Source organism: Equus asinus, chromosome 4 (assembly GCF_041296235.1).
Source record: "Equus asinus isolate D_3611 breed Donkey chromosome 4, EquAss-T2T_v2, whole genome shotgun sequence".
Lineage (NCBI taxonomy): Eukaryota > Metazoa > Chordata > Mammalia > Perissodactyla > Equidae > Equus > Equus asinus.
Genome location: NC_091793.1, coordinates 108,489,968 through 108,513,059, shown reverse-complemented (window position 1 = coordinate 108,513,059; position 23,092 = coordinate 108,489,968). Strand labels below are relative to the sequence as shown.

At 40.1% G+C, this 23,092-nt stretch overlaps 1 protein-coding gene across 7 annotated transcripts in view; it reads right to left on the bottom strand.

Annotated features, from left to right (window-relative positions):
* The window catches only part of NOSTRIN (nitric oxide synthase trafficking), a 65,192-nt gene that overhangs the window by 21,121 nt on the left and 20,979 nt on the right, over positions 1-23,092 (bottom strand). For 4 of the 7 annotated variants that reach the window (XM_014860479.3, XM_014860486.3, XM_044768757.2 and 1 more), the window contains 5 exons: positions 13,437-13,520; positions 10,491-10,553; positions 10,208-10,289; positions 7,743-7,805; positions 5,089-5,187 (listed from right to left, as the gene is read on the bottom strand). In XM_014860479.3, coding sequence (XP_014715965.1) covers positions 5,089-5,187; positions 7,743-7,805; positions 10,208-10,289; positions 10,491-10,553; positions 13,437-13,520 — 391 coding nt within the window. Of the gene's footprint in view, positions 1-5,088; positions 5,188-7,742; positions 7,806-10,207; positions 10,290-10,490; positions 10,608-10,735; positions 10,791-13,436; positions 13,521-23,092 lie in introns of all 7 variants that reach the window. The other 3 variants (XM_014860491.3, XM_070508056.1, XM_070508057.1) reach the window with 2 other exon arrangements.

The window sequence follows — 23,092 nt, the reverse complement described above, 5'->3', positions numbered from 1 at the left end:
AAGTTGAGTTCTTTAAATATGTGATGTACCCACGTTCGTCAAATCAAGGATGAGGCCAATGACAGGTGAGGAGAAGCAAGCACAGATGAAAAATCTCCAACTCAAGACTGTAATCCATCAGTGATTCGTGTAGTCTTATGCAGCAAATCCTTCAGGCCCCTGCATTTCTTACCAGCCCAGATGAAGACTTGCACCATCATTTAAGTTTTAGAACTCGGATTCGGCCGGCTACCATCCTGCCCAGCGACCTCCCTCCACTTTCACTATATGAACTCTGCAGTATAACTTTGGAATCAGACTTCAGGGTTAGAGTCCTGGTTCTGACTGCAGGTGAGTTACTTCACCTTCATGAACCACAGTTTTTTCTCCTCTGTGAGGGGCATGGTGATGTTCCTACTTCACTGGATTGCTTTGAGGATTCAAGCAGGTGATGCAGGTAAAGCTTGTGGCCCTCTGCCTGACAGCTGGTGTAGCACCCAAAGATTAGTGAGCATTATCATTACTAGTGAAGAGCCTGAGACGCGTGCCCATGTTCACTGCAACTTATGGGCAGCTTGATGGGTGCTATCCTTTCATCCTGCTCCCCAGCGATCTGCTCCTTCACAAAGAGCCCCCTCTTGCCCATCATCAAGATTGGCCATTCTGACGGTGAAATCTTCTGGAAAACCAAAATAATACAAAACTCTCTGGACAAGGGTAGCTGCAATTGATTTGCAAAATGCTCAGACAAGTAATTTCACATCTTTGAGAGAGAAGGAAGTAGGATTACATGGATGATTCTCAAACTTTAGTATGCTCAGGAATAACTGGTGTGCTTATAAAATTGCAGATTTTGAGGGTCCCCCAAGTAGAAATATTGATTCAATAGTTCTGTAGTGGGATCGGAAAATCTGAATTTTCACCACCTCCTCAGATGATTCTGATGCAAATGGTCCTCAAACCACAGTTTAAGGAACGTGGAGGATCCCTCTGACTTAAGCAGTTTAGGAGTTTCAAGGACAGAGACAGCTTTTAAGAATGATCCTCTTTATGTTTAAGGACATTTTGACTAACATTTCAGTTATGAAGAACATTCATCCAAAATACTAAATATTAATACCACTCACTCCATTATTCCAATTGATATGCTAGCCATTCAACTGTCCCTGGGCTCTGATGTATGACCTACACAGGACACACTTGGTTTTGTACATTAAGTGTAATGAACCATGTTTATCTATAGAAACATGAGCTCGTGAATTTTAACCTGATAATAATATAGTGAAAGGGCTGAAAGTGTGCCATGGCTATACTTTGCTAAATCATTGTCCTTAGATTCTTATTGACAATGCTCAGACCCCCCTAGCAATGAGATCTGAGTCACTTTTGAGATTACCACTCACATTCATTAGCCTGCACTATACAGCTATTGACTAAAAGTTTATGCTCAGCAAATAGGCCCAAATAGATATTTAAACAGCACCTAGACTCTTACATTCTTGTTTAAGGAACTTCTCAGAAACCATTACTAAAATCTGTCAAACACTGAATTCTTTTTCTTTCTTCTTTTCTTTCTCTTGGAACAAACCTCTCATTCATTCATTCATTCATTCATCAAACACATTGAGTGACACAATGTGTCATGTACAAGGCTTTTGGACTAGTAAGGGGAAAAAGATAGGTTCCCTCTCTAGTCAGGGACCCACACAGGCCATTACTATCCTGTGTAATAGATCCCATGGTGATATAAGTATTCACCATGACAGGTATCTAAACTAACCTTGGAATTAAAATAACGTTGAAGCCAAGACTTGGCACATAGTAAGTGCTCACAGAAATGATCCCTGTAGGAATAAAACTAAAATGAAAATAGGAATTGGTGAGGCAAAATAGCATGGAATGATAATGAAAAAATTTGGGGTAAGGTTGGAGCACAGATTGAGAGAGAGAATAGCTAGAGATGATGCTGAACAACAGCAAAGGTCATGTCAGGGAGTCAGGGTCAAATAAGGGCCATGTGAAGGCATTTGCGCTTTATTCTGAGGTCACTGGGAAGTTCTTGAAGTCTTTCAAAAGGAGAATGATATCCTCAGATTCAAGGTTTAGATTCAAGCCCGGCTTGTACATGGGACATAGACAGGAGGAGGCAACCCTGAGAGCCAGGAGACCCATTTGTGGTGGCCCGGGAGAGGGGAGTGGCAGTGGAGACAGACTTAAGTAGATAAATTCAAGAGGAATTTAATTTAGGAGTTGGAATCAGGAGGATATGGTGGGTGGTCACATTCAAGGATATAGAAAACACAGAAATAAAGAAGGTTTTTGGTGGAGGGAAGTGATGGTTTTGATTTGGGGTATTGAGTTTGAGGTGCCAGAAAACAGTTTAGAGACTGGTTTGGGCTCGAGATACAAACTTGGTATTGTCAGCATAGATAGGGTTGTCGAAGCCTTGAGAGAATATTTATTGAGTACTTGATATTGAGAGTTCTGTGTTGGACAATGGAGATACAATGCTGAATAAAAAGAATGAGGCCCAGGAGAGAAATTATCAGGAACAGCAATAGATAAAGGCCAGGCAGAAAAAGGGAAGTCCATAAAAGAGTCTAAGAAAACATTGCCAGAAAGGAAAACCAAAAGAGTAAGATGTTGCTGAATAAGAGAATTAAAAGAAGAGAGTGTTTTTAGAAGGCGAAGTCAATAATGTTTAATGCTTCCAAGAAGTTAAATAAGATAAGAATTGGAAACTATCCATTGGTTTTAGCCACAAGGATGGCATTGTTTTCAATGGCAAGAACACTCTTAGGAGAATGATGGGGAAGGTTTGATTGGGTGGTTTGAGGAGTAAATAGGAGATGAGGAAGTGGAGACAGAGCACAGACAACCCTTTCAATAAATCTTACTGTAAAAAGAAGGAGAGGTAAAAAAAAAAAGAGAGAGGTAATATCTGGAAAGGAACAGGAATAGGGCCATGAAAAGGTGTCTCCCTGACTCTCCCTACCCTCCTAAGATAGGGGGCAGTTGAAAAGACTGGTGTGAAGCAACTCAGAGAGGGAGATGTCCAAGATACAGGAGAGAGGGGACTAATCGAGAGAAGGGTCTCTGAGAGGCAGGATGGGATGGGAGTCGGAGCACACGGTGAAGAACTGGCCTATCTCATTGCACATAGGACTTCAGTAGGCAGGAGGCTGTGCTGATTTCTATTTACACTATGAGGCAGCAGGCAAGACAGTCTGCTGAGAGTAGGTGGTGAGGATGGAGGTGCGAGAAGAATGGAGATTTAGACAAGCTTCTGGTGAGAACAAGGACTGCTGAGCAGGAAAACAGAAAGAATTGCTGAGGAGTACAGAACACACTCAGCTCAGGTTGGAGATCAGGGGTGCCTCTATATAAGATGCAAAAATGAATGCTGCTTCAGGCATTTAGCTTTAAGACTTAAAAAAAAAAAAAGGCTGCCAGTAAAGCAATGAAGATGGTAGGGGTCTGTGACGTAATGATAGCCAAGGGCTATGGTTATAGGATCAGCTGCAGGAGGGCAGGGTTGACCATGGACTTCAACCTCCCAGGAAGCTGCAAATGAAGCAAGGAAGAAGAAATTCACCACTTAGCTGCCCATGCTATTTTCTTTGTTATTGCTTGACATCAATAAAGAATAGCTTCTAATGAGGGCTCCGTATGCCTATGACAGGTCCTGGTGCTTAGCATTTTAATGCACTGTGGCTTTGCCTACTCCAAAGCTCTCTCATTATTCAATACTTGTTATGATCATTTCAAACTGTGAAGACTGACATGTGAAGAAATAAGAACCTTGTAAAATCTTGCTAACAATGAATTGAAGTTATTCAGCTAATAGTTTCTTCAGGTGAAATGATAGTGTTACTTGCAACGACAATTTTCTTTTTCTTTTAAGAATGTTTTGGGTTGCAGTCGTGCTGCCTGCATTTCCTTAAGGGGACTCCATCTTTTGGGGAAAGATATTGACTATTTCAGAGGTTTCCAATCTGGGGCACATACCACAAGAAGTGTGCAAGATAATCTACTGGGGTGCAAGCAGAAAATATTTGATTTTGATTTTCTGCTTGCACTCCAAAATGATTTGTGTTCATTTTTGTCTAAAAGCAGTTATCAAGCTTACTCTTGTTAAATACATGAATTGACGTTGGTGCCCATACACGGCCAGTTGTGGATTCTGAAGTGTCCTGGAGGAAGAGTGGGAATTTTACATCAGAAACTGATGTGGGCTCTCACAAATGTCTTCACTTTCACCATCCTGGGACAATGGCCATCGGCATGTGTCTGGATCATGTGGATTTACAGATGTATTATCTAGCTTCATTAGGTCAATACACACAAAATTAACAACTGCCTTAAAAAGATTTCTGCTTAGAAGCTGTGGATTGACATTGATACTAACAACGTGAGCGCAGGAAGCCACGGGAAAGTGTGGGAGCGGATGGTTCTCCTGCTCTTGATTATGAGGGCATCGTCTCCCACAGGAAGAGGCAAACACCGGGATGATCTAGCGAGATCTGACACGAAGCTGACCAAAAAACTTAAAATTATCAGGAAGACTATTAGAAATATGAATTTATATTTACTATGGTTAAGGCTAAACTTTACTCCAAATGTATATTTTGCCTGGAAATGTTACTTAATGATTATATGAAAACATCATGATTAGCTAATTACTTAAAATATTATTGCATCTTTATCTCATCCTTGAAGCACTTGTACTTTTTTATGTTTTACAATGTTCATATTAATATAATATATAATGTACTATATATAATACACAACATACATAAAGATATTATATTCCATATATGTGTATAGATTTTTTTACTTATTTGGGGTGTGAGCTGAGAAATTTAACAGGGCTCCCTGTTAAAACATTTGGACACCATTGGTCTAATTTATCATCTGTCAAAAATGCTTTTTAAAAATATATGTGGACCAGGAATAATTTAGAATCCCTTCTCATACTCTGCCACACTCCAGCTCTGCAGAGACCCCACAGAGAGGCGCGAATCAGCCAGTTCTCTTGTGTTCATAGCTAAGGGCAGGAAGCCCACCCGTCTCCAAGCCACATGCACCCAGCTGACCATGACAGGTTACCTTCTGCTTCTCCTTTTCCGTTACAGTTTGCTTGGAGCTTTCTACAAGATGGAAAAGTGCTTCATGCTTCTTGGTACTCACCATTAATTTCTTCTTGGCCTAAAGTGTAAAACATACAAAAAAATTAAAAAGGAGCAGAAACTGATGTCAAGAGAACACTCTTCTGTTCTGGAATACGTCAAGCTCATGTGCTAGCTCGAATGACTGTGTACTTTTAGTTGTTTTCTGCCCTCACTTCAAAATCTATCTAAAATATCAGAGCAGCTAACATTTTGCCCTGAGAACTACTGTACATTTTTCCGTTGTATTGAGTGCATTCAAGAGGGTTAAACATTTTATTAAATCACCGAAGGCCTCCAAGCCTCCAAAACACTGTTATAGCTAGCATAATGGAAGGAAATGGCTTTGCCACAAAAAATATCACAACAAACATGGACAACTGCCTGCATCATTCTTTTAAATCAACCTGGGCCACAACTGAGGTTGTTTTAAAATGCTCTCTTAAGACTTACAGCAAAGGGGAAATTTTGCTCCTTGATGCCCAGGCTTGAGAGCTAGGTGCTTGGCTGGCATCACATGGAATGCCCTCCGTTTATGGGGGGGTGGGTGAAAGGGGTGGGGGAGGCGACAGGAAGGAAGAAGTGTTCAACCTTGCTGATGCCTCAAATCTCAGAGTGCCTTATGATTCAGGCGATCATTTCCTATCCTACACAGTTCTAACTTGGCAGAAGATGATGCTCCAGAGATAAAATAAAGAAACAGTTTGGTTTGAGTTGGATTCAGCCTGTTCAGGAACTGAGTTGGTTGAAAGACTGTTTGGTTTTCCACTTCAAGGTTGCAAGGACTGTAAAACCAGATAAGGAAGGGAAAGCTCAGGTCTCTCTTTCCTTAGGAATCAGAGGCAAAGCCTTTTGAAGGTCTCTAAACAGGGAGCCTCTACAAAAGGGAATTGAGGGAACAAGAAGCTCAGAGACCCTCTTCCTCCACCTTCACTTGGTCACATGCCCGCTGATAAATGAGAGCATGAGGCGAGAACATTTAGTCCTTTGAGGCTTTTCATTTGTGTCTTTAAAACAGACTGAACTTCATTACTGACATGCTGAAATCCCTTGAATTGTAACTGGGGAGAAAATTATTATAGCTCGAGAATTTTGATATTCTCTAATTTCTCTGTCACTCTTCATAAAAAATAAAATCATTTTATTTAGAATTATTACTTAGTGGAAACTGGGAAATAATAAAAGATGCTTTTTGTTCTTGAAAGCAATTTCAGTTGCTAAGCATGATTTCTCTCTTTTGGTCCATTACATTGAATTTTACGTGAAAGCTGAATATTTAGAGAATGGATTTTTAAAAACAAATCCTGTTTAAGAAAGCTCATAAAATCAAGAGTAAAACTAAGAACAAATGACTGGATACTGTTTCTGGGACTCTTTAATATTTATTATAAAGGTGATTCTGGATGGCATCTTTTTACCAGTACTGCTATTGTGGGTATAGAAATTTCTTTCTCTCAAACATTTCTTATTAATGTCCTGGTCTTATGGAGTCCTGGGTTTCAGCAGAAGCTTCAGAGGCAAGATTGAGGGCTGAGGTGGGGCTGCCTGTTTCTGAGGGCGTCTCCGGTTATTTGACTCTAGTGGCTGACTATTCTGGAAAGTTCTCTTTGGGACTAACACTTTGGAGAAAAAAAGGCAAATGTCAACCTTTGGAGCACAAGTCCTCCCAAAAGGGATTATTGGATTTTCTTAGCATATTCTTTCTCCATTGGCTTCTAGACCTTTCCACTTGAAATGGATTCCTCCTAAACTATATTGTTCTAGAATAATCTTCTGTACATACAGGTTCTGTCTGTTATTCTCTCTGCTCAAGAACCTGTAATGATATGTTTTAGCTTCTCACACCAGATCATAATTTCTCTCCTAGGATTCATTCACTATTTCCTGCCCATATGTTGTCTAGCCAACTAAATTTTAAGTTACTTGAAAAGAAGAACCGTGTCTTAGTACAGAGTGGAGCACAAGAAGAGGCCCATACATACTTGTGGAATCAATATATACTTCCCTTTACATATTGCCACCCACCCCTCAGAGTGCTCCTCTCACCAGGGAGACAGAGATCACGAACCTCCCTCTGCAAATGACAAGACCAAACTCAGATAGTATTTGTCGCTTGCCCTGAGTTACAAATTATACAGAGAGGCAGTCAGTGTAGGATAATAGTGAAGAGCAATGATCCTGGAGCCCAAAGACTTGGAACAATTGTTGGTTTAACCATTAACCAGCTTTGTAGCCTTAGGCAAATCATTTACCTCTCTGTGTCTCAGTTTCCCCACCCATCTGTAAAATGGGACAATGCAAGGTCACATACCACCTTGGGTTGTTGTGATGATTAAATATATAAGTATATAGCACCTGGCACACAATAAATGCTATGTAAGTGTTTGCTATAAATAATAATCATAAGTAGAGCTCTGCTCTTCTATTGGTTTAGTTGAAAGACATATCTGTCTAATAACTCAGGTGAGGAAGCATTTTTCTCTTTGTTCACACTTAGAAATAGCAGCACTAAAGCACAGCATCATATTTGTGCAGAAGCAAAAAGCTTCCATCCTAAAATCTGAGTTTACACAGATGAGGTTTGTGTTTACTTGCCTTAATTTGTTGAGTCCAGTTGCTAAGGACAAGATTTGCTGTCTTTTCAACTTCGTTATCAAGCTATTGAAGACAAAAAGAAGAAAAAAAATTTTTTTGCTGTCTTCTTGTTGAGTCATGGTGCCGGCTTATTAATTCTGGCTTCATGACTATCACAATTCATAGGAATTTCAAAATCGTACAGTGGACATTTCTCGAGAAAAGTAGCCAAGCTATCTTTTCCCCATGTCAAGAATCTCTTGACAGGATTTAGCCTGAATGCATTTGGAACATATTTGTTTCTAATATGTAACTACGTAAAAACAATGTGTACAACCTGTGTGGAAGAGAATCTTGCATAATTTGGTATCATTTCCAGTCCCCTCATTTCCTCTTCAGCATCAATCCATGTGGACCAGACTTTAACACCACGAGAATCAGAAACAGTCCTAGCCGTGCTAATTTTAGTAAGTGTCTCATTGCTCCTGAAGTGAATATTGCCTTAATTTCAAAGAGATTGAATTCTTAATCATAATTAACTTTATTTCCTGCTTTTAAGCAGCCAAAGGGACAGTAATAATAATGATAAAAATGGATGTAGGCAACCCTCTGAAGAGATCAGATGTAAGTTGCAGCAGAACCTTTTTTCCTAGACTACAGACCTTTTTTTCAGACCCACAGGTCAGCCATCCCCCAACCACTCTGAGATTTATCAATACTGCATTTTTAGTTTTCCAATTGATTAAATCTGGAATATACAGTTTATTGTAACAAACACAGTGAAAATAACTTTTGACTCTGTGTATGTGGCTGAAATGTGGAAGAAGCTTACTGTAAAAAAAAATTCTAACTTCTTATCTTTTGTGAGAGAGTGGGCTGCGGTGAGGGGGGAGGGTGGAGGTGGGGGGTATGCAGCAAGGAGGGCCAATGCTGCAAGGAAGATTACAAACTGGAAGAGCATTTTGGGAGAAGATAATAACATTAATTATCTAAAGCACTGGGATAATGATCATAGCACTGTGCGTAATTTATGGTTAAGTACTAAGGAAATGCTGGTAATTATCATATTATTATGTGGTATGAAAAATATTTTGTGGTTAATGAAATATAGACCAGCGTTTGGTTTTTATTAAGTTGGTTTGCAAAGGGAGAAGATTAGGCTGCTTTCTAGTAATTACTGTAAATTTCCCCCATCACCCTAGCCTTAAGTAGAACAACCATTCTGGTAAAAACACATGTATGTCCACCCAAACATCAATTCCATTTCCTGACTCTGTTTAATGGGTTTGAATAAGAATTTTTTTGTATCATTTTTTCTCCATCAGTGCTTTTACAAATCCCCTCATCCTACTGACTTACTACTTTTAGGACCTGCTTTATCTGGCTGTGGTCACTTGAGACACCCCTTAGCCAAATGCCCCTTCCCTTCACAAGGACCACCTCTTGCTGCTTAGGAATTTCTTATGTGCACCTGGCCTTCAAATAGTGACCAGGACCCCACCCCTGTCGGAGCTAAGCAGCACTTGCTAAACACCCCTTTATGTTGCCTGCAAACACATGTTAAGGTGCTTCATGACTGTATGACACACAAATCAAAAGAAAAATGAGCACAATTGAAACTGCCCTGGAAGGAAAGGTACACAGAAAGACTAAAGGATATGCCATAAAGAGAACCAGGTGCCCCGACTGAACTGTTTTGGTTTTTTTTTTCAATTTTAAGGCTACTTGAGGATTACTCCTATTATTGCCTTTACATAATCCTAAACTGATAAGCATAGAAAAGCTTCCTTTTAAAAATTGTGTTTACAAGGGGGCTGGCCCCGTGGCCGAGTGGTTAAGTTCATGCGCTCTGCTGCAGGCGGCCCAGTGTTTCGTTGGTTCGAATCCTGGGCATGGACATGGCACTGCTCATCAAACCACGCTGAGGCAGTGTCCCACATGCCACAACTAGAAGGACCCACAACGAAGAATATACAACTATGCACCGGGGGGCTTTGAGGAGAAAAAGGAAAAAATAAAATCTAAAAAAAAAAAAAAAAAAAATTGTGTTTACAAGAAGAATATCTATTCACTGAAATACAATGGGAATACAAAAAATGAAATTAAAATAACCTCTAATTCCACTATGTAGAGATAACTCATTAACATTCTGGAGAGGTTGTTTCAAGTTTCTCTATGTGTATATACACATATTTGTTTTATAAAATTGAGATCATCATGTTAGATTTTCTCACCCTGCTTTTTCATTTAAGTATTCCATTGTTTGAGCTTATCATAATTTATGTTTGGATGATGAAGAAGTTTCCAGTTTTTCACTCTTATAAACAACGCTTTAACAAACATGCTTGTATATAAACCTTTGGGTTTGTGTTTGTTTTTATGATAAATTCCTGCAACCTAGCGTTCCTTTTGGATCTCCTTTTACTTCTTGGGCTAAAGACAGAAACCTTGCTCAAACAGGGGAGAAAAGAAAGGTTTTGACTCACTGATTTTCTCTTCTTCTCATGTACACTCAGGACTTGATGAGTTGGTTTTATTGCTTCCAACTCAATTGCTTTGCCAAGTTTTCTGGAAATAGAACATAAAAGACACACAGGCATAGAATTAGGATTTATATCTACTTTCCAAATTATTTTCTGGGGAAATAAAATGATGTGTAATGGCATATCTACTCAGCGCAAGTTTGAAGTGGAGTATCTGTGGCACATCCACTTTAAGTATTTACGACTCCCTGTGGGATTGGAGCAAGGCTGAGGTGGGAGCACTCACTGATGCAGGTCCGCTGCAGATTTCATGCCCTCCGAGACCCAGGCCCAGGCACTGACGAGACAGCTGGAGGCAAAAACAGGGGGGGCACAAAGGTGGGTGTCATTTTCCCGGTACAGTCTGAGAAATAAACCAGCACATCTGATTCATGCACTCAGCAATTGCACTCAAATCTCTAAGCTTATTTCAATTTCTCCGTGGGATCAAATCCTGCCAACATATTTACTTGCACTGTAGTCATTACGTACACTGCTTTTTTTTTCCGGTCATTTTTCATTTCAATTTTCATTTTCCATTTCATGTCTGTAGAAAATAGGAGAAATAGAGTAGCCAAGCATGAGAAGGTATTTAGAAAAGGCAGGAGATAGCATGCTAGAAGTAGAAGGCCCTTAAAAACAATCGTTTCAGGCTCCTCATCTCACAGATCAATAAACCAAGGCTCAGAGAACCAATGTGAGCCAGGACTTGTGGCCTGCACACTGCTCTTGAGGTTGGGGTCTAGCTCCTGTTCTCTGCTGGCTGTTAGGACAACAGTATCTCAGTTTAACAAAAGGATAGCCCTGCCATGTCCCTAGCAGCACAGAGGGAGGATTAGGAAGTGTGTGGCTATTTTCTCCCACAAAAGGGGCATAGCTCACAGTAGCCCAAATAGTTGGCCTTAGAACAATAAGCTCAGTTACATCAGGAAACCTCAGGGACAGAGGCCTCTGGAGACTTTGATGGAGGGGAGGGGACAGACTGGTGCCCCTACTGAAATCAGGACAGTACTGAGGTTTTGTCTCTAAGTGATTTAGATTGCACCCTGCAGTCAGAGAATGGGAGAACTAGACCGAAGGATGTCAGCTTTTCCGTATATCCAAAGCCAGGCACCAAACCAGGCACAAGAGAGTACCTACTGTATGCTTCCAATTATAGGAAATTCCAGAACAGACGAAACTAATTCATGTTGAAAGGAAGCAGCTCAGTGGCTGCTTGGGACTGGGTGGGGGAGGGGTTGCAAACAGGCATGAGGAATCTTTTGGTGTGATGAAAATGTCTATGTTTTGGTTTTGGTGGCAGCTACATCATGTATACACATGTCAAAATCAAACAAATCATATGCTTAAAATGAGTGCTTATTATTGCTCATAAATTAAACCTCAAGAGAGTTGATTTTTTAAAAACGGAACTCAGGCACACTCTTGGGAAAGAATCTGACATTTGCCCCTCGGAGGAGCTGGGCAACAGAGCAGGAAGTTGGGGGCATTGGCCTCAGAGGGATCTGTGTCTGAATCCACATGCTCCTTTTTGCTTCCTGCGTGACCTTGGAAGGATCACTTGATTTCTCCGATCTTGCTTAATTGGTCTCTTAAAATAGAAATAATTCAGGTTATCTATACCAGTACCAGATTTTGGTACAGATAAAAGTTTGATCAATGTTTATTATTAAATATTGTTGTACTAATCCTGGTTAACCAAACATTCTGGACATGCCAACTTTTTGGGAGTGCCGTGCTGGTGTTAGGGTTGCAACACATTAAGACATGCCCCTACACCCCTACACCTTTCATTCCTTAGGAGGTTAATTGGAATCAGAATCCTAATGAACACTTATGGAGCTTTCACTCTTTGCCAAGTACTAAACATGCTTCTTGTATTATCTCATTTAATCTTCACTGCAATTATATGAGATAGGCTTTACTGTCATTTTAAATACACACTGAGAGGTAAAGTGAATTGCCCTAATTCACCAAGCCGATGAATGGTGGAGCTGGACCTTAAACCTGGCCAGTCTAAATAACGTCTATCTACACTCCATCATTGTGTTCTGCTGGCTCTTTTGTGGTCTGTAGTCTAAAATACTATCCTAAAAATCAAGCTCAAATTCAGAGCAATTTCAGAGCCATTATTTGCTGTTACAGATGATGCTTGAGGAGGAGTAGGAATCTGAGCTCCAGAGGCTTCATTTTTTTCTTTCCCTCTCTCTTTCACCATCAAAAGACACCTTTGCAATGGCACTGCCATTTTATGGTGATATCTACAAGCATTAGTCAAGAATCTTCATAGCAAATTATCACTAATGGACCACTTTTAGAATACCAATACTTTTCTTCTCTCCTCCCAAAGAAGGAATTAACTTCATTCTTAATCCTGCAATGTGTTGAGGAAAATGTGAACCAATATTTTTTTCAGCACCCAATGTGTTAATCTCTTTAAGTACCTTATCTCATTTAACATGCACTCCCTACACATGCACACACAATGGAGCATGTATCCTCACTCTATCTAACAGAGGAGGAAATCAGGGCACAAACAGGCCAGGTTACTTGTCAAAGGTCATAGAGTTGAGATAAAGTGGGATGCACATTTCCTGACTCCAAGACCTTCCAACGTAATAACACTGCTTGCCAAGTTAAATATCATCACCAAGGCCTATTATGACTGTGGCCTTGGGAATCACAAGGCACAGGATGCATTCAGCTCTGCAACTTGTTATCTGTGTGATTGGGGCAAGTTTCTTAAACTCTCCAAGCCTCAAGTCGTTTTCTGTAAATAGGGACAATAATCAGATTTTTCAAGGGCATTTGTGAGGATTAAATGAAAATATCTACGAAAGCATTTAACACAGTGCCTCTCACACAGTACGCACCCAAGAACTGGAAGCCATGCTTGACATTATGTGCCTGCCACATTTAGAAAAGGAAGCCGGAATTGACCATATGCTACTTTTTATTTTTTTGTTGTTTGGTGAGGAACTTGGCCCTGAGCCAACATCTGTTCCAGTCTTCCTCCATTTTCCTTGTGGGATGCCGCTGCAGCATGGCTTGACGAGCAGTGTGTAGGTCCGTGCCCATGATCTGAACCTGCAAACTCTGCGCCCCTGAAGTGGAGGGTGCAAACTTAACCACTACGCCACTGGGCCAGCCCCACTTTTTGTTATTTTTAAGAGTGACTTTTCCATATACGTACTTTTTCTTTGTGCTCTGTAATGCTTTGCTCAGCTTGTTCGCCAGTTTCTGAAGTCCTTTGGCATAGGTAATTTCCAAGTTTGCCCTGTTCAGAAAGGGATAGTTCTTAGATAGGGTGCACTGGCCAGAAATCAGGCAAAACAACACACACACACGCACACACGAAGGAGGAATCGTGCTGGCAATGCAATGCCTACGTAAAGAAGAGATGATTTATTTACTGTAAGGATCCTCTTGTTCTTAGGTGTAATCCTTAAGGATATCCAAGAGGATCCTACAAAGGGAGAGAGTTTTTTATTGAACGCTCTTGTATGCCAGTATTATGGGCTCAGTTGTGTCCTCCTCCAAAAGATGTTGAAGTCCTAACTAATAGTGCCTGTGAATGTGGCCTTGTTTGGAAATAGGGTCCTTGCAGATGATCAAGGTAAGATGACGTCATTAGGTTGAGCCCAAACCCAATATAGTCATGCCCTTATGAAAAGGGGAAATTTGGAGACAAAAGCAAACACACACACACAGAGAATGCCATATGAAGAGGAAGGCAGAATTGGGGGTGATGCATCTACAAGACAAGGAATGCCAAAGATTGCCAGCAAATGACCAGAAGCTTGGAGAGAGGCATGGAACAGCTTCTCCCTCACAGCCCTCAGAGGGAACCAGCCTGGCCAACACCTCTCAGACTTCCAGAACTGTGAGACAAGAAATTTCTGTTACTTAAGTGACCCAGTCTGTGACACCTTGTTATGGCAGTCCTAGCAAATTAATCTAACTAGTAAAGAATAGACAACATTCCTACTTATGCTGGTATCAGATTACCTCTACGTTATAAGAGCCAAAATAAAATGATAAATTATATGGAATTAACTAAACAATAGCTTTCTAATGGGAAGTTACAGCAGTGACCTACACCAGATTTAGAAATGAAGTTCTCTTACTTTCTATATAGGACAAGACTCAGTAGGGTGTCTGGGCATGCCCTCCAAAAGAAAACTTGGTTCTTTTGGATAGAGAATCACTCTCATCTTAAATTGATTTTATCATGTCATTCTTATAGGCCCATGTGTAGCTGAAATGAAGACATATTCTTACTCATCTTCTCACTTTTCAATGAAGATAATGAAAATGTAGGAAATTAAGCTCAATTTATATTATGTTTTCCTTCTTAATATGGAGCAGAGAGTCTTTGTTGCATATTTTTTGTCTTTTCATTCTACTTTCATTATAAAACATCTCTATAATTATTTATGACTTCATTTCATTTGGGAAAGAATCCCAGAACTCTCCAGTAACTAATTTAATATTCACATGTTTTCACATAAACTCAGTGTTATAGACCAAACAAAGAAAGACAGTTCTCATTTATGAGATGGAATCTGGAGCTCATGGGCTATTGATCTATGGCTAAATTTCCATTCATTTTTCCCTGTTATTACATCTGTGCTCCACGTTATTTTTACTACTTTTTGAAAGAAAGAAGATCATTGTAGCATGCTTTTTAAGGCCTAGGTGCAGAAAACAGACATTTGGTATCAGACCTTGCCAAAGTATAAGGAAAGGTTAAGGCAAGTATTTTAAAATAATGAGGCTTGAGATCTCATCAAGATGGTGGCATAAGCAGACTCTGAACTCATCTCCTCCCATGAACACAATCAGCTCAGTTTTTTTGGAAAAATTACCCTTAATAGAAAACTGAAAACTGGACAAAAAGAACCCCCACAACAAGGGACAGTCCTGAGTAAGGCAGAAGAAGCAGAAATTACTTCTGGAGAGGAAAAAAGCCATCTTAAGGAGCAGCAGAGTCTCTCAGCCAGCCAGGTGGGAGCCACCTTAAGGTACCCAGCCCTCCGTGTAGGATTGAGGTTTGGAGCGAGGGCCAATACTGCCATAAGCATCCTTCAGACTCAGCACAACTGAGAGGAGGGTCTTACTATCTGGTTTTTCTAGCTATTAGCTGTAGCAGGGATACCCCAAGAAAAGCTATTGGCTGAAAGCCAAAGAGACCTGGGTCTTAAGGGCCCACACACAAACTCACTCATCTCAGCAACCTAAAATCACCAGAGAGAAGTCTGACAGTCCTTTGGTGAAAAGAGACGTACCTGGTGAGCTCTGGGTGCATCTCTGTGAGAGGAGAGACCTCTCCAGAGACTGAGACATTGGTGGTGGCTATTGTGACCTAGTCCAGGCATGCTGACACAGACCCCAGTAGACGCCATTGAAATTCTTCCCCTGGCCTGTTAGCCCATGGGTCTGCCACACCCACTAGAGTGCAGATTTAATCCAGTTCTGCCAGGGCAAGCAGCCCACCCTAGGGACTGTCCCACCCAAGAGCAAACCCTCAGGCTACTTGTCAGCCTGTTTTGACTGGATGTCTTGATCCTCTACAGGCAGGTGAGTGTGCCTACCTCTGTGGGGCAGGGCCTGTTTGAGGACAAGGTGAACTGTAGGGGGCATTGGTGGAGAGGTGGGGGCCTCTGCAGTGGGGGATCAGAGTACACTCCAGGGGGTTGGGAAGTGTGCATGGACAGGACTGTGTTGATGGTGTGTGTGGTCCTGTGGGGGGTGAAGCTTATCAGCAGCAGAAGACCTGTGCTTCACAAATAGGCATGAAAAGGATCAGCCCCACCTTCCAAAACCTGAAACAATTGAGTGTTCCCTTGCCTTGTGCCAGCCTCACTCAGCTGTACTCCTAAGAGAACTGACAACAGCCTTGTAGGCCTGAGGCCTATACCAACTGTAGGCCCCTGAGCCTAGCAACCAGCTACACTGAATATCTACCTAATTAACAGGAGAACTGCAACAGGAGTGTGCTGTTAGACCTTGTAGCCAACGGTGCTGAGGCTCCCCATACTGGATTTACAAACAGCTTGCCAGGGAAGGAAAGACTAGACTCCCTGGGTACCTGCATTAAGACCAACCCTGCCACAACAGAAGGACACAAGTAGCCCACAAAGGGGTCACTCCTTGATCATTTGGACTGGTCATGAGAGGGAAACACACTGCTGGGTCTGAAAAGGCATCTCTTATATAAGGCCACTTCTCCAAGATCAGGAGGGCCGACTCACCTAATACAGTAATATAAGCACAGAGAAAGAGGCATAATGAGGAGACAAAAGAATACATTCCAAGCAAGGGAACAGGACAAAAACCCAGAAAAAGGACTAAATGAAACAGAAATAAGTGACCTACCCAACAAAGAGTTCAAACAAAAACTCATAAGGTTGCTCACAGACATTGGGATAAGACTGGATCAACACAGTGAGCTCATCAAAAAAGAACTGGAAAATATAAAAAAGAACCAATCAGAGATGAAGAATACAATACTGGAAATGAAAAATTCACTAGAGGGACTCAATAGTGGAGCAGAGGATACATAAGAACGGATCAGTGAGCTAGACAAAAGACTAGAGGAAATCACCCAAGCTGAACAGAAAAAAGAAAAAGAATTAGACAGAATGAGAACAGTCTAAGGGAACTCTGGGACAATATCAAGTACACTAACACTTGTATTATAGGAGTCCCAGAAGGAGAAGAGAGAGACAAAGGGGAAAAAAATTTATTTGAAGAAATAATAGCTGAAAATTTTCCTAACCTAAGGAAGGAGCAGACATCCAAGTACAGGAAGCACAGAGAGCTCCAAACAAAGTAAGCCCAAAGCCCACACCAAGACACATTATAATTAAAATGTCCAAAATTAAAGATAAAGAGAGAATCCTAAAAGCAGTAAGAGAAAGGCAATAAGTGACATACAAAGGAAAGCCCATAAGGCTATCAGCGGACTTCTCAGCTAAAACTGTACAGGCAAGAAGAGAATGGCATGACATATTTAAAATGCTAAAAGGAAAAAACCTACAGCCAAGAATACTTTATCCATCAAGGTTGTCCTACAGAATGGAAAGAGAGATAAAGAGCTTCCCAGACAAGCAAAAATTAAAGGAGTTTATCATCAAGAAACCAGTTCTACAAGAAATGCTGAAAGGACTTATTTAAGTGGGAAAGCGATGACCACAAATAAAGATAAAAAGTTATCAAAAAAACCAGGCAGTAAAATCACTGGTAAAGGTAAAAACATAGTAATGGTAGCAGATCAACCACCTGTGAAGATAACATGAAGATTAAAAGACAAAAGTACTAAAATTACCTATTTCAAAGATAAAAGGATAATGGATAGACACACACAAAACAAGAGATTAGATGTGATTTCAAAAACATAAAATGTAGGAGAAGGGGAGTGAAAAAGTAGAGCTGTTAAAAAGAGGTCAAGCTAAAGAGTCTATCAACTCAATATAGACTGTTATATACATAGAATATTATAAAGGATCCTCATAGTAATCACAAATCAGAAACCTATAATAAGTAAGCAAATAAGTAAGACAAAAGCATATTACTAAAGAAAACCGTCAAACCACAAGGGAAGAGACCAAGAGAAAAAGAAAGGAACAGAGAAGAACTATTAAAACACCCAGAAAAAAAGTAACAAAATGGCAATAAATACATATTTATCAATAGCTACTTTAAATATCAATGGACTAAATGTTCCAATCAAAAGGCATAGGGTGGCCAATTGGATAAAAAACCAAGACCCATATATATGTGCTGCATACAAGAGACACACTTCAGACCTAAAGACACGCACAAACTGAAAGTGAAAGGATGAAAAAGATATTCTATGCGAATGGCAAAGAAAAGAAATCAGGCATAGCAATACTTAGACAAAATAGACTTTAAAACAAAAATTGTAACAAGAGACAAAGAAGGGCACTACAGAATGATACACGGAACAATCCAACAAGAAGATATAACACTTGTAAATATCTATGCACCCAACATAGGAGCACCTGAATATATAAAACAATTATTAACAGACATAAAAGGAGAAATAGATAGTAACACAATAATAGTAGGGGACTTTAACATCCCATTTACACCATTGGATAGATAATTGGAAGAGAAGATCAATAAGGAAACACTGGCCTTAAATGGCACATTTGACCAGATGGACTTAGTGGATATATATAGAACATTCCATCCAAAAACCACAGAATACACGTTCTTTTCAAATGCACATGGAACATTCTCCAGGATTGATCACATATTAGGCCACAAAACAAGTCTCAATAAGTTTAAGAAGATCAAAATAATACCAGGCATCTTTTCTGACCACAAAGTTATGAAACTAGAAATCAACTACAGGAAGAAAACCAGAAAAGTCACAAAAATGTGGAGATTAAACAAAATGCTACTGAACAACAATTGGGTCAATGAAAAAATCACAGGGGAAATCAAAAAATTCCTGGAGACAAATGAAAATGAAAATATGACATGCCAAAATCTATGGGATACAGCAAGAGCAGTTCTAACAGAGAAGTTTATAGCAATTCAGGCCTACCTCAACAAAAAAGAAAAATCCCAAATAAACAGTCCAAAAGAGCATCTAAGGGTACTGGAAAAAGAAGAACAAACAAAGCCCAAAATCAGCAGAAGGAAGGAAACAACAAAAATCAAAGCTAAAATAAACAAAATAAAGACTAAATAACAATAGAAAAAAATAAATGAAACCAAGAGCTGGTTCTTTGAAAAGATACACAAAATTGACAAACCCTTAGCTAGACTCATCAAGAAAAAAAGAGAGAAGGCTCGAATAAATAAAATCACAAATGAAAGAGGAGAAATTACAATGGACACCTCAGAAATACAAAAGATAAAGAGAATACTATGAAAAGCTATATGTCAACAAATTGGATAATCTAGAAGAAATGGATAAATTCTTAGAAACATACAACCTTCCAAAACTGGACAAAGAAGAAGTAGAGAATTTGAATAGACCAATCACCAGTAAGGAGATTGAAACAGCAATCAAAAACCTCCCAAAAAATAGAAGTCCAGGACCAGATGGCTTCACTGGTGAATTCTACCAAACATTCAAAGAAGACTTAATACCTATTCTCAAACTCTGCCAAAAATTGAAGAGGAGGGGAGGCTTCCTAACTCCTTCTACGAAGCCAACATTATCCTGATGCCAAAACCAGACAAGGACAACACAAAAAAAGAAAATTACAGGCCAATATCACTGATGAACATCGATGCAAAAATCCTCAACAAAATACTAGTAAGTCGAATACAATACATTAAAAAGATCATACATCGTGATCAAGTGCGTTTCACTCCAGGGATGCAGGGATGGTTCAACACCTGCAAATCTATCAACGTGATACACCACATTAACAAAATGAAGAATAAAGATCACTTGATCATCTCAATAGATGCAGAGAAAGCATTTGACAAGATACAGCATCCATTTATGATAAAAACTCTAAATAAAATGGGTATAGAAGGAAAATACCTCAACATAGTAAAGGCCATATATGACAAACCCACAGCAAATATCATTCTCAATGGAGAAAAACTGAAAGCGATCCCTCTAAGAATAGGAACCAGACAAGGATGCCCACTGTCACCACTGTTATTTAACATATTATTGGAAGTCCTAGCCAGAGCAATCAGGCAAGAAAAAGAAATAAAAGGGATCTATGTTGGAAAAGAAGTGAAGCTGTCACTCTTTGCAGATGACATGATTTTATACATAGAAAACCCTATAGAATCCACTAAAAAAAGTTTAGAAACAGTAAATGAATACAATCAAGTCACGGGATACAAACTCAACATACAGGGGCCAGCCCAGTGATGCAGCGGTTAAGTGTGCACGTTCCGCTTTGGGGGCACCGGGGCCCTCTGGTTCGGGTCCTGGGTGTGGACATGGCACCACTTGGCAAGCCATGCTGTGGTAGGCGTCCCACATAGAAAGTAGAGGAAGAGGGCATGGATGTTAGCTCAGGGCCAGTCCTCCTCAGCAAAAACTGGAGGATTGGTGGCAGATGTTAGCTCAGGGCTAACCTTCCTCGAAATAAAAAAGAAAAGAAAATCAACACACAAAAATCGGTTGCATTTCTATATACTAACAACGAAGCAGCAGAAAGAGAAATTAAGAATACAATCCCATTTACAATGGCAACAAAAAGAATAAAATACCTAGGAACAAACTTAACCAAAGAGGTGAAAGATCTATACACCGAAAACTATAAAATGTTGTTGAAAAAAATTGAAGAAAACACAAAGAAATGGAAAGATATTCTGTGCTCTTGGATTGGAGGAATTAACATAGTTAAAATGTCCATACTTCCTAAAGCAATCTACAGATTCAATGCAATCCCTATCAAAGTTCCAACAACATTTTTCACAGAAATAGAACAAAGAATCTTAAAATTTATATGGAACAAGGAAAGACCCTGAAAGGCCAAAGGATTCCTGAGAAAAAAGAACAAAGCTGGAGGTATCACATTCCCTGATTTCAAAATATACTACAAAGCCATAGTAACAAAAACAGCATGGTATTGGCACAAAAACAGACACACAGATCAATGGAACAGAATCCAGGACCCAGAAATAAATCCACACATTTATGGACAGCTAATATTCGACACAGGAGCCAAGAGCATACGATGGAGAAAGGAGAGTCTCTTCAATAAATGGTGTTGGGAAAACTTGACAGCCACATGCAAAAGAATGAAAGTAGACCATTTCCTTACATCATGCACAAAAAGCAACTCAAAATGGATTAAAGACTTGAATGTAAGACCCAAAACCACGAAACTTCTAGAAGAAAACATAGGCAGTACGCTCTTTGACATCGGTCTTAGCAGCATATTTTCAAGTCCCATGTCTGACCGGGCAAGGGAAACAAAAGAAAAAAATGAACAAATGAGACTACATCAAACTAAACCACTTCTGCACAGCAAAGGAAACCATCAACAAAACGAAAAGTCAACCTAACAATTGGGAGAAGATATTTGCAAACCATTTATCAGATAAGGGGTTAATATCCAAAATATACAAAGAACTCATACAGCTCAACAACAAAAAATCAACAACCCAATTAAAAAGTGGGCAAAAGATCTGAACAGGGATTTCTCCAGAGAATGTATATGGATGGTCAACAGGCATATGAAAAGATGCTCAATATCATTAGCTGTCAGGGAAATGTAAATCAAAACTGCAATGAGGTATCACCTCACTCTGGTCAGATTGGCTATAATTAACAAGACAGGAAACAAGTGTTGGAGAGGATGTGGAGAGAAGGGAACCCTTGTATACTGCTGGTGGGAGTGCAAACTGGCGCAGCCACTATGGAAAGTAGTATGGAGTATCCTCAGAAAATTAAGAATAGATCTACCATACGATCCAGCTATCCCCCTACTGGGTATTTATCCAGAGAACTCGAAAACACACATTCATAAAGCTACTTGCACCCCAATGTTCATTGCAGCATTATTCACAAGAGCTAAGACTTGGAAGCAACCTAGTTGCCCATCAAGGGACGAATGCATAAAGAAGATGTGGTATATAGACACAATGGAATACTGGCCAGCCATAAGAAATGATGAAATCTAGCCATTTGTGACAACACGGATGAAACTTGAGGGTATTATGCTGAGTGAAATAAGTCAGAGGGAGAAAGTAAAATACCGTATGATCTCACTCCTAAGTAGAAGATAAAAACAAGGACAAACAAACACATAGCAACAGAGAATGGATTGGTGGTTACCATAGGGGAAGGGGAGAGGGGAGAGGGCAAAGGGGGGGATTTGGCTCACATGTGATGTGATGGACTATAATTGGTGTTTGGACAGTGAATATGATGTAATCTACACAGAATTTGAAATATACTGCAATGTACATCTGAAAGCTATATAATGTCATAATACAATTACTGCAATAAAAAAATTTAAAAAAATAATAAAACTTCTAGAAGAAAGTCTGAAAAAAAAAATAATGAGACTCGTAAATAAGTATCTCATTGCATTTAAAAATGGGTTTCTGGGGCTGGCCTCACAGCTGAGTGGTTGAGTTCATGCCCTCCACTTCGGCAGCCCGGGATTTCACCAGTTGGAATCCTGGGTGAGGACATGGCACCGCTCATCAAGCCATGCTGAGGAGCATCCCACATGCCACAACTAGAAGGATCCACAACTACATACCGGGGAGCTTTGGGAGAAAAAGGAAAAATAAAATCTTTTTAAAAAAATGGATTTCTTTGTTCTAAAAACATGTTCTGATTGATGGAGAGAGAAAGTGCTGGTCAGCAGCAAGCTGGGACAGACCATTGCCATTGATTAACATGGATGCTCTAGAATCCCAGGAGACCTCGGCCATTCATTGGGGTGGATTTAGGCAATGTTAAGAGGAAGTAGTCAGAGCTACTTCAAGGGGTTTTATGATGACTAAAATGTAGTAGTGACCCAAGCCAAGTAGGGCCTCCAAGACTGAAACGATTGCTATTGATCTGCATGATCTGACCCCTGGCTCCCTCTCTGATTTCCCCTCCCAGCAATCATCCCCCTGTCCACTATACTCCTCCTTAGTGGCCAAATGTCATCCTGCCTCAGGGCCTTTGCACTTGCTGCAACTTCAGCCAGGTAGTCCTTCTGCTACATAACCACATGGCATTCTCCTTCATGTCAATCCCGACAAGTCTTGTTCAAACATCACCACTTCAGAGGCTATCCCATCTAAAACAGCTTCCTTGTCACTCTCCCCTCACATTTATTTATGTCCTAGCATTTATCACTATCTTATATCACATAAATTTTTAGTGTGCTTCTA